The sequence below is a fragment of the Lissotriton vulgaris genome, chromosome 7 (assembly GCF_964263255.1).
Source record: "Lissotriton vulgaris chromosome 7, aLisVul1.2, whole genome shotgun sequence".
NCBI classification, from domain to species: Eukaryota; Metazoa; Chordata; class Amphibia; order Caudata; family Salamandridae; genus Lissotriton; species Lissotriton vulgaris.
Genome location: NC_141695.1, coordinates 615639179 through 615651232, shown reverse-complemented (window position 1 = coordinate 615651232; position 12054 = coordinate 615639179). Strand labels below are relative to the sequence as shown.

General features: G+C 44.5%; 2 protein-coding genes across 3 annotated transcripts in view; one reads left to right on the top strand and one right to left on the bottom strand.

Moving 5' to 3' along the window:
• The window catches only part of MRPS7 (mitochondrial ribosomal protein S7), a 132005-nt gene extending 122583 nt beyond the window's left edge, over window positions 1–9422 (top strand). Inside the window, exons 4-5 of the mRNA XM_086930771.1 lie at window positions 3159–3326; window positions 8404–9422. Coding sequence (XP_086786897.1) covers window positions 3159–3326; window positions 8404–8625 — 390 coding nt within the window. The 3' untranslated portion in view covers window positions 8626–9422. The remainder of the gene's footprint in view (window positions 1–3158; window positions 3327–8403) is intronic.
• The window catches only part of MIF4GD (MIF4G domain containing), a 28455-nt gene continuing 25777 nt past the window's right edge, over window positions 9377–12054 (bottom strand). For both annotated transcript variants that reach the window (XM_086930772.1, XM_086930773.1), the window contains exons 4-6: window positions 11031–11186; window positions 10484–10576; window positions 9377–9864 (exon numbers count right to left, since the gene is read on the bottom strand). In XM_086930772.1, the coding sequence (XP_086786898.1) occupies window positions 9637–9864; window positions 10484–10576; window positions 11031–11186 (477 nt within the window). In that variant the 3' untranslated portion in view covers window positions 9377–9636. The remainder of the gene's footprint in view (window positions 9865–10483; window positions 10577–11030; window positions 11187–12054) is intronic.

Genomic DNA, 12054 nt, shown 5'->3' with positions numbered 1-12054 from the left:
GTAGCACCAGGGAAATCTCCTGATGATCCAGTCAGCCTCAGAGACGCAGAGCCTCTGGGCACAGGTCCCTGGAAACTACTCCACCTTGCTTGTTGCAGTACTATATGGAGGTGTTTGTGAGAACCTGCACCCGCTTCACTTTGATGGTTGGCAGGAAGGCTTTCAATGCCAATTGAGTCGCCCACAGCTCCTCCAGTTTGATGTGGAGATGTGTCTCTGCCCGAGACCTCTGATCTCCAGCTCTCCCAGATGGCCTCCTCTACCCAGCAGTGATGAGTCTGTCACCTCCGTGAACACTGGGTGGGCTAGGGAGAGGGGTCTGCTCCATTTGATATTGAGCAGCCACCACTGCAGATCTTTTGTAGGTTCCTACAACACCTGGATGACATCCAATTGATTTCCTTTATGCTGGGCCCAGTGAGATTTTACGTTCCATTGCAAAACTCATATGTGCCATCTGACATGATTGGTAAGAAGCTTGCAGGTAGTCAATAGCCACAGAAGCTCAGACTAGTCCTCACTGAGACCCAGGATATAGGTTGAAACATCTGAATTTTAGCCCAACTGTCGTGTACCCACTAGTCCAGAAGCGAGCTCAGAAATGCACCATATACAGGATGGCTTAAATTAATAGAGCCTCTGCAAAGGAGTTGGGTGTGAATTGAGCAGGTTGATTGAGACCCCAATGATGATCAGAGGTTCACCATTGTCTGGAGATGGTCTGCAACTGGCTGTGGCGTACCCGTCATAAAGGCCCATTCGAGGCAGGGGAAAATGGTACCACGACTCCTCAGATGGACAGTGACCACCGCCATCATCTTTGTGAACACCTAAGATCTTTGTGAACACCTAAGGGGCACTGGTGAGGCTGAAAGGGACACTGCAAAATGAAAGTGCTCATGGCCCACCTTGAACTGCAAGTAGCGCCTGTGGAACTGAGATGTGGAAATAAGCATCCTGTAGTTCCAACTCCACCATCCAGTCTCTATGAACCAGGGCAGAAAGGGCCTAGGCCAAACTGAGCATCATGATTTTTTTTTCTTTCTTGCTGCTGAAGGGCATTGAGATGGCAAAGATCCAGGATTGGACGAATGCCTCTGCCCTCCTATGGACAAAAGGAATTAGTGTGAAGAATACCTAGTCCCCACTTCCAAAGCCAGTACCCACTGTATGGCTCTTTTGGCCAAATGAGCATGCATTTTCCTGGCATGAGACAACAGACAGGTGGTCCTCCGACTGGCATTCCACTGTAGGGGGGAAGGTGTGGGGGTCAAAAAGGAATGGCAAGACATAGCCCAGTTCGACACACGGCAGGAACAGTTTGTTGGATGTGATGTTTTGCCTCCCCTGCAGTAAGTGGCTGATCCTGATTCTGACTTGAAGGCTGTATGCCGCTAAGAGTGCACTAGAGAGGTTTAGTGGTTTTGGCCAGATGGGCAGAAGATTGGGAAGAACACTGTCCCTGATGGCCTGGTCGTTGTCTCTAGGCCCCACGTTCCTGAAATCGAAAGGGTTGGGAAGCCTGTTGTATGGACAATGGGAGCTGGCACTATCGACACACAACATCTCTACCATATCACCTAAAAGGACTAAATTCCTTGGACGCCTTGTGGATTTTTTTTTTAAAACATTTTTTTTTACTTAAATGAAGAATTTATTAACCATGAGGCAGATCAACCTCTGGAACGATAGCAAATTCATGCTCTCGACTTATAGCGGACCTGCACAGAGCCTTTCGGTGCTTCACCACATAGAGCTTCGCCTCACGCTCTCTGATGGCTTCAAGGTTCATCTGGGCGCCGTTGTCGCTGGCTTTGGAGCTGTGCGACTAACCCAAGTACCAAAGGCAGATCTCATGGGAATCTGTCAGATATAGGTTTGCGGCAATCCCTAGAAGGTTTACACACTGTAGTTTTAGGGTTGTGACAACCTTTACACAGTGGAAAATTTGAAAGAAAAGGAGTGGCGATCCGGATCAGTGACTGAAGTTCCTGAAAGGAAGGAAATGATGTTCCTTCACATGGCTGGAACCTATGCATCTCAGTTTTCACTTCCGCTGTGAAATGACGTAGATTCTAAGTCACATTGTGCCTGCCCCCAGGAGAATTATTTAGAATATTCCAGATCCAGTCTGGCGCCAGGAGATATTCGCAAAGTTTGGAATCTGTGGTTAAAAGGATCCATTCGAAAATAGAAAACTACAGATAATGCCCTACTGCAGTTTGTACAAACCCCTCCAGTTGCTACAGACTATAAGTAAGCACTATCAGGCCAATCAAATATCAGTATGCAGCATAGTTTACCCAGTCGTATGTTCGAAGAAGGAAGGTTACGGGGAGTGGTCATCCGGTTTCAGGGGTCCGCTTATGCGTTATAGTGTCCCATCCTGACTCCCCTGTGACCCTGCTCGCTTTAAAGCAACTTCTGACCGCATCCTCAGTCTACAAGCATTTGTGAAGTTCATACTGCAGTTTAATAATGCTAGAGAGACACGGTGCTCTCCAGTTGCGTGTAAGCCCTCAGTTAGCCATCACCATCGGCAAATTGACACGTGGCCTGGGCATGAAACTCCTCAGGCATGTCTGTAGTATCTGCTTTAAGGTTGTTTTCTGTGTTGTAACCTGGTACCCCTGCAGCTAGGAGTTTTCTCACCATAAGTTGGTTTAATCATCTTGTCGTTTTACCTCTACGCACGATACCCACATCTTCTCTTTCTCATGTTTGACACCTGTATAAGGAGCACGTCATAGACCATCGTTAAAGACCTACTTCCGCTGCAATAGCCTGAGGCCGTACAACGAGAAACTCCTCCATCTTTTTAACTTTGCAAGAAGTCACATAGACTATTCTTTTCCCTACTGTATTTTCTCTGTGCCTCTTAATGCTATGAATTCCACTGCTCCCAAATCTATATAGATACCTGCATATAAACCTGCACATTACTTAACAGCACTTGCATCTGCCCTGCTCCTTCTTTTTGTGGGTGTGAACTGGTGAATATTTTGTTTGGAATGCAGTAAAACGTATGTGCTTGCACTGTGGAACCCAATTGCACCTTATTTGGGAGCAACTGGTGTCCATGTGCTTGTAGTGTAAGTACCGATGCGTCTGTTTCTTGCTCTTTACTCACTGATAAGCCTATTTATGTCCTCTGTTAGACTTTAGAAGAGCTCAAAAGGAAGCAGCTGGAGAAGTATTACAAGGCCCCAGAGGAGGAGCGCTCCAGTGTGGAGTGCAATCCCTACACCATATTCCACAAGGCACTGGAAAACTGCCAGCCCATCATCGGCCTCACCAGCATTCAGAGGGGTGGCAAATCCTACCAGGTACGTTACCATTGAAGTGACATAGCACTGGCTGTGGTACTGGAGGACGGCCTCGCTCTTTAAAAGCCTCCTTCTTTGGTGTTAGGTAATACGTTACATGGTTTCTCTATAGCTGCCCTTTTGCTAGCTATCTCTGAGTTGTTGTGGGCACTGCTTGCAGCGGTCATCTGCCAGTACATTATTTGACCAATAGAGCAGTCTGTAGACCGTTTTCTTACTGTTTTGGTCTTTGGTGTCTCATTCTAGTGCAATAGATATTGCGATTTAGTAACGTGTGTGTGGATGCTGTTAAGAAAGGTTGTCCTATTGCATTATTACTGGTCTGTGTTGTGTGAAGTATTCATAAGGTATGGGGGAAACCTTTTGCAAGCTCCCTTCAAATGAGTTGGTGATGAGCAAGTCAAGGGTTGGCGGCACTACAGAAGACACGTATCACCTAACGTGTCTGATCAATGTGTGTTGAGTTCTTCTCATGGAGGATGCTGTGCAGGCTTTCCCGCAATCATGAATGTTTGTGCGCGTCTTCGCATTGCAGCCTGTTTTCTGAACAGTGCATGTCTTAACAGTGAGTCTGGTGGGTACGCATCGAGAGAACAGGAGAAGATTGTTACAAGCAATTGTTGTCTGCGTTTTGTGTTGTCTATTGTTTGGCCATGGAATGTATGGGATTAGGCTAGGCGATCCTGTTGTGACTCTTCATCTAATCCATGAAGCTAAACTAGTGCATAATAAAAGGAAGAAAAATCGGTTCCCCTAAACTGAAATGTGTCCAACATAGGATCTCAAATAAGCTGGATTTGATTGGAAATTATTGGATTATTGAATAAAGAGGCAGAGCAAAGACATCTTGTCTAGTACAGATGCTTATTTGTTTGACGCGAACTTCTGTGGTCTGTCCACAGTAGTACAAATATCTTTTTTTTAAGGTTTCAGGTCCCAGTACCACTCTATGTACAATTAGTTATTTTTTCAACAGTGCCTCAAAACCACAAACAGACATATAATTTGTTTTATAGTGCATCTCACTCTCCCGCTGGTGCAGCTAGGTGTGAAGTAAGCATATAGGGACACAACATGTGGGCCCTATAGCTGCTACCTGATTTGGGGTCAGTGGTACATTCAGGGAACGTTGTGGACATGGTTTCTTATGGGGGTATGCCATGTGGAGATTATAAAGGGGTTGGATCTCTCCTCTGGTCCAAACTGCTCCTTAGAAGCAGGGGTAGGAACGGGAGAGGTCATAGGCGGGAGAAAAGGAATAATAATGTTAAGGTGTTGTGTATTCTATTGTGCCTTACACTATCCAACACTTGTCTAACACTGTTGTAGGGCAAACCAAACTGAACAATCGCTTGAGAAAGGGTGTTACAGTTGGAACAAACCTATTTTGCATTGGTTTGTAAAACAGCGCACCCCTGTCCATTTTATTCCGGCCATCCATGTTTTTCCCCATAGGCTCAACAATCTCCAAGCCCTCTTTTCTTCAATGGAGCATAGGTCTGTTGAAAGGAAGTACATCCTAGGTGTGGGCTCAAAAATTCCACGGACCTGATAATTCTCACCTCGGTGCCTATTCCAATCATGGAGTCCCACTCTGCAGCTCTGGGCAATAGCTTGCTTAATCTCCACAAAGGCCCCTACAATGCTAAGGATGCCTGGCCTCCACCTTGGGGGTGCCCAGGAGTGGACGCCTCACAGGGAAAGCCAGGATGGGTTCCACAGCGGTATTCGTACAAGCGCCTTGAGACCCTTGCGGGTGAGTGGTGCGCTATACAAGTATCAATGTACATGTCCCCTCATACAGCCTAAGAGGGACCCACTGTTTCTGGTCTCCCATTGGTTGTAGGCAATTGTTGATTCGAGAACAGTTAGGACCATTCGCTTAGCTGCTATGTAGTTTCAGGCATGTTTTCGCACCCATGTTTGACTCCAAACCTAGTCTAGTTCCCAATTGGGACTGGGGAACCCTGGCGGATGACCCGGCCTTATTGGGCGCCTTTGCTGCCAGAATATCTTGACTGGAGGCCATTTACTTTACAGTGTATCGACTCCCTAAGGTTTGATACCTCTGACGGATGTCATCTTGGCTGCTGATTTACTACATCATCTGACCCAGTTTCAAGAAGAGACCAGTTGGATCCTTAACCCATTTCAATGGAATGGTTTCCTCACTGGCCACCGATTAGCACCTAATGGCTTCCACCTGGAACTCAACACTGACATTAGGCACATATAATTTACCATTTATTTAGCTTTCTGCGAGCCTCTTCTGGGTGTTGGTTTTTTTCTCGGGGTTGGAGGGGTGAAAAACTATTCTTGATGATCTTACTAAAAACTTAAAAGCTGAGACTAACACATTGAAAAGTCCACTGTATATTCATTGTGATAGACCATGGTAACTGAAGGCTTTTTTGGCACCTTTTTTTTTATTACACATTCATTTATTATAGTTTATTTATTTTACTTTTTTGGAGGGTCTGGCAGCTGGAGTTTCCTGCAAGCCACTCCTATCAATTCACGCGGCTCAGATTAGGTATAAACTCTTCAGACATTAATGAGACTCTGATGCTAATCCTTCTACATCTCGCCATCAATTTTACAGTTAGTCATAGAACCCTACTAGCCAGGTTCTACACCCACGGTGTTCTCAGGGCCAGCTTTAGCACTGGTGGCGCCCTGTGCGACAATGTTTGTTGGCGCCCCCCCAATGACCACCGCTGCCAGATTCCCTCACTACCACCATTTAACAGTGGCCCTCAAGTCTCCATAACCAGTCTCTCAGATTCATTTAGTTTTATACCGCCACTCATACCAGTGTGAGGTGTCAGAGCAATTTACATCATTTACACATGTAAAGTAGTGTATAGGAAATGTTACATAAGAAAATAGGATTACAAGCTGTAGGAGTCACATGTCATCCATACTGGTAGGCAGTATAGTTTGAGTCCTTGGTCTGGAAAAGCACAAATGAGAATTTAAAACATAACACTAATTGTTAGAGGATCTCTTAAATAATGATAATAATGATTTGTTCTACCCTCTTTGCAAGATTAGGTTAAGGAAAGACCGGTCAAAAAAACATGTAGGTCTAATATACACCTTGCAGTTGCTTGCAACTCTTTGATGACAGTTAGTAGCTCATTGTTCTATGTTATGATTTTAAATTCTAAACGGCAAGTAACAGAAAGATCTCTCTGACAAAAGCAGTAACCCATTGAGCTATTCACATTATATGCACTTTATCTGCATGGCACACGTTTTTAGCAGCAGGATTATTAACCCTCTGAGCTACCTTACAAGGACTCAAACTTTCACTAGACAAAACTCTGTCTCTCTCCAGGAAGAACATCAATCCCCGGAGTTATCTTGACAGTTTTATTGATGTCTGAAAACTGCTGGAGGCAAAGGACGCAGGTAGCTGGTGGTTTTCACGCCATCATTTATTTGCAAACAGGGCACCCCAAGTCAACCCCAAGTGTGGTGCCACCGATCGCACATCCCTAGAGCCGGCCTTGCACGGTGTTCTGGAAAACTCTAGCCTGCTTTAGCGCCTTCTACAATATATCCCAAAATGTACATCTGGAACTGTTTTACTTATAGTCTTTCTCTGGTGGTCCCTACCCCCATCTTCAACGCAAACCTGTCACAACTAATGTAGCTGAATACAAGAATCCAAGCTGGGGAGTGTAGAATTTTGTTTGTCGGAGTTGGACAATCTGCTTTCCAGCAGTGAGGAATAAAGCTTGTTTTAAGGCTGACATGAACCTACAGCAAAGAAATGTCCCACAACAACGATACTAAAGGACACCATACCAGCAGATCCCATATAAGTCTTCTTGGGTGTGCAGACTGAAATGTACCTTCCAATGGCCAAACTCTTCTTTGCCGACTTGGGCCTTATGGTTGCTAAAAGGGAGGTGGCTAGAAAGGTGGGGGCACCGGAGCTGCCGACCGTTAAAGAATAAAGGGGTAGATCTTCATATAGCAGGGGAAAAGGTTACATACAGGGTGCCCGAGGGAATTCCGTAAAATACAGGGCCCATGGATGGAATATTACGAAATAGAGCTGGGAGATGTGACAAAGTGCACTCAACCCCCCCATCCCCCTACCGGCCGCCATTGCCGCTCAATTCTGACCTGGAACAGATATAGCTGAATCGATTGAAGATTTTGAAGTGAATCAATGTGTTGTATTTAGCTCGCTTGGTCAACCATACCTTCACTTATTATAATTCTTGGTGTAAGCAATCTTGAAAATGTTGTCATAAGTCCAAAATCATTAAAAATATAGTTTTAAAAAAAGTTCTACAACTAGAGAGATGGCCTCTGAAATCCAGCGTATGCCACCCTTTATGGGATAGAGCTTTTACTTGAGAGCAATGCAAATCCACCCTAATAAGGGAAGAGGCTTCTTCCCTTCAGTAGAATCAAAGTTGTCTGTGCTCCCAGCCTGCGTCTCATTAATAGGGGAGAGCAGATGTTCCCCAGCAGTGTGGGTCTGCCCCTCCTCAGAGAAGCCTTTCTCCATCGGAAAAGACAGCCACTGTGAAGGCCAGACCTTCAGGAAAGAGGCCTTTGTACTCCAGCAGCATGCTGCTGCCTCATTAGGAGAACTTATTTACCCCGGCTATTCAGATGTATTCTCCTACAGTATATCAGAATATCCCTATATTAAAGCAGTATGTGCCTTCCTTTCAGTAGGAGAGTCTCTGTATTTTGCCCCCAGTGAACCAACTACGCTGGAAGTGTGCTCCACATCATTGTCAGTAGAAGAGTCAGCTTTGCTACCCAACAACATGGCCTGGTCATTGTCCGTATGCAAGGCCGCTCTTCTAGTTTATGCTTCCCACACATGTATTGATAAGGAAGTGAGCTTGCGTACCCCAACTGGCATGATTCCCTTGCGAGTAAAGTGGGATTCTCAATCCCAGCAATGTTGCCCTTCACTCACAGAACATGAATGTAGGTTATAACGTTTTATAACTCATACATTGTTCTGCAAATCTTTCCCAGTTAGAAATTACATTGTGTATTGCTTTAAGTATTTGTGTGAACATTTTTGTTGTTTCTCTTACAGGTCCCAATACCCCTACAGGACAGCCGCCGTCGTTACTTGGCCATGAAGTGGCTGATCACAGAATGCCGTGAGAACAAGCCACGCCGTGTATTTATGCACCAGAAGCTTTCCCAGGAGTTACTCGATGCATTCTTTGAACAGGGTAGTGTGATCAAGAAGAAGCATGAGCTTCACAAAATGGCTGAGGCAAACAGGGCCTTTGCACACTATCGCTGGTGGTAGGGAGCAAATCTCTGCTTTCTACTGCTACCAGTGGTAGGAGCACATCTGGAAAATATCTGCAGAAACCTAGAGGGGTCACTTAATTGAAGATTAGCAACTCCTACTCCCATTAACTGTTGAAGGACTGACCTGGACTTCAAGCACAACCACCGGTGGTATGGGATAAACTGAGCTGAATAGACCATCATATGTTCTTGCTGGTAACTCTGACCTTACAGTGATCACTGGACACAAATGTTGATGATAGAAGGCTGCTAGGGCAAGTCAGACGAGGTTGTACGAGGCATGCTGGGGTTGAAGCTGCATGAGAACTATTTACCGTTATCAAACCAAAACTGTTTAGCCCAAAAAGACAATTCATTTACCGGAGAGCTTTATCTTACAACTATTAATAATTCCAAACAGAACTTAGACGTTCCATCATCAGATATACAGATAATATTCATCATAGAGTGGGTAATTACTAAATTAGTATTACATTTTTGAGAATAGGGGGCAAAAATCATTCCTACCAGTGGTCAAAGCAACAGTGAAGCAAGAACACGCGTTACCCTGTAATGGAGTTTTGTTATTTGAAGCACCTGCTCATTTGGTAGTTCAGGAAAACTAACACTGGACAGATGTTTTGCTTGCCGGACACCTACCCCTCTTAAGTGTCTCCAGTCAACTAATACCAAAAATATTGCCACAAACATGCATTTGAATCAAATGGAGTTGTCTGTACTTCGGGTGGGAAAGAAAAGCATCAAACTGTAGCAACGCTTTTTATTTAAAAAATTAAAATACTGCACACTGTTCACCATTGGTCCTTATTAAAAAGATATTGCAACAATTCATTCAAATGTCAGCATCTTATAAAAACATTCTACTGGAGAGCATGACTATTTTCATGGGGAAATGTAAGAATCCTCTGTACAAACACTACAAAAATTTCTTTAAAAATATTTAAAAAATTCAATATGCCTGAATAGTTTTGTGGCTTCCACAGTTAAGTGTCAATAGGCGTAGCTGTCATTCCGTCACCTCACTGTAGTAATATTTGTGGGCAGCATCCGTCATCTTCCAGCCTGCTGCTCTGAACTCTATGATCTCCAGCAGAAGGAGCTGCGCTAGAGAACTAAGCCCCTCCTGCAGCAGAAAGCCATCTCGCAGGAGACTGAACAATTCATCCATGCGCTGGTAGTTCATCTTCTCAAGCTGGTCACCGACGCGGTGCAACTGTAACACCAGACAGTCCACCTGAAGATAAAAGAAAGAAGCTTCAGTGGCGGTAAACTCCAAAGGGTGGATGGGGCAAAAGAAACCATTCAGAGGTATTGTCATGCAAAGTGCCAGCATAGGTCTGTCAGGATTTAAGGAGATTATGAATTCCTGCACTTGTTGAGGTAATGCAACAATATAATTAGAGGCATAAATATGGTAAAATACTGTTGCCCATAACTGGTCCTTAGGTTTGCCTTGTGCAGGATTTCTAGGCTGGTTACTGGTGGCAAATGGAATCTAAATTACGTATTATTCTTATTTCAGCTGAATGTGAACTCATGAACCAGCATGTAACTGTACTGGACTACTCAACATATAACACATGGGAGTTGTAGAGAAACCGGTACTTGAGAATCATGTTAATTGTTGGGGGATTTCTGATCAAGATGGCTAGCATCCCGGATATGTGGCTTTAGGTAATGAGTTAAATGATAAGGTAGTGAAAATGCTGTGTGGTGATCAAGTTGAGAAAGGAAAAAAATCTTGTTGCGCATGGATTACCACTTATTTTATGAAGACTGTACTTTGAGATCATAAAAATACCAACAGCTATGGAACAGTTTAAACTCGCCCACCCCCCAGTGTTTAAACTCACTTCCTCCTCTTTCTGCAAGCTGTCAGGCTGAGCCAGTCGGAAGAGGCAGTCATACACTGGGTTCACCAGCGCCAGCATTGGCATATTATTAACCTGCAAATGATTAGAAAAAGCATGTGTTAACATTTTCCTTCTTGTGAAAGTTTCCTGCACTTAGCCCCTTCGATGCTGGTGACAAAGCCAGCTCGTCATGGGCATTACCTGCGCTGCGCGCATGACGAGCTGGCTTTGTCACGCAACGCGAGTTTTTAAATTTTTCTGCGCGCAGCGGGAAAACCCGCTAGCGCGCATGCGTTTAAAGACCTTGAATACAAACCCAGGATTTTCCAATCACACGTCTGTACCCAATTGCAATACGTATTCTCATGTAGACCTGATATATGAAAATGTGTCTCCCGAAAAAATTTCAGTGTAACACCTGTCTGTGTCTATATTGGTGTACATAAACTACTGAATTTCACCTATGTAGCTAAAGCTCAGATTGTAAAATCTGATGCCCCCTGTGGTCACCAAAGGAAAGGATTACTGAGGAAAGTTGAATATTCACCCTTAAGTAATCAAAAATGTTGCAGATGAAAGACACATAACAGATCCACTCTTGCACAGATCGGGAGCGCAGCTCCTCACGGTCCTTGTACTCCTGCTGAAGGCGGTTCAGGAGCCCTCTGCGAAAGACATTCTGTCCTGATTGCTTAGTCTCAGCCTGCAAGTAGAATCAAGAAAAAGATAAATGTAGCAGAATACCAGGCCTCCAGTGTCTTTAACAACTGCACATTTCGTCTGACTTTCAATTTAAAATGTATGTGTCTTACCGGAGTTGTACCCACTTTAAGATTTCGAATTGTTTTGACTAAATGTTTATCTGATGCATAGTTAGACACTAATGTATCGTTAAAACATCTCAGAAAATTAAAGGCAAACCAGAATTAACACTAGAGCACCAACACTAGCTCTAACTGTATTCAACCAAACAAGCATCAGCATGTGCTGGACAGGCCACAACAGCAGCTGTGTCGTAGTTAAGGTATGTGCCACATAGATTGAGGTAGGGCACATAGCATGTAAAGATCTGACCGAGACAAGATGACCTTTCAACTAAATGTTGGGACAGGACGTGTTCGGTATCGTTCTGGAAAGCTTGCTTCCTTGTCCTACTTTGATCCCCTGGAAAGTTGCTGTAGCTTTTCATAATCTCTGTTTCAGGGAACAGGACACATATGCTTGTCCAGTGAGGGTCTCCCCGTTTACATAGACTGAGGCTTGGCGGGGCTTGCATAGTGCACCCCTCTTTTACAGAGAGTGGCTACTATCCTATCTACCTAGGCTGTGGTAGACTGACGGTGGTGCAGCATTAATCAGTAGTGATGGGGTATCTGTACTTATAGGAAGACCTGTATACTAGTTCCCTCTTGGTAAAGTCTGCAGTCTCACTTACTTGGGTTCTTTTTTGCCTTTAGGTGTCTCCAAGAGGGACACAGAGAGAAGTAGTACCCCGAGAATGATGCAGAGACAGAATGTGCCTCAGTGGGGGCAGACAAAGAGGCTCAAATAAGTTACGTTTAGTCACTAGG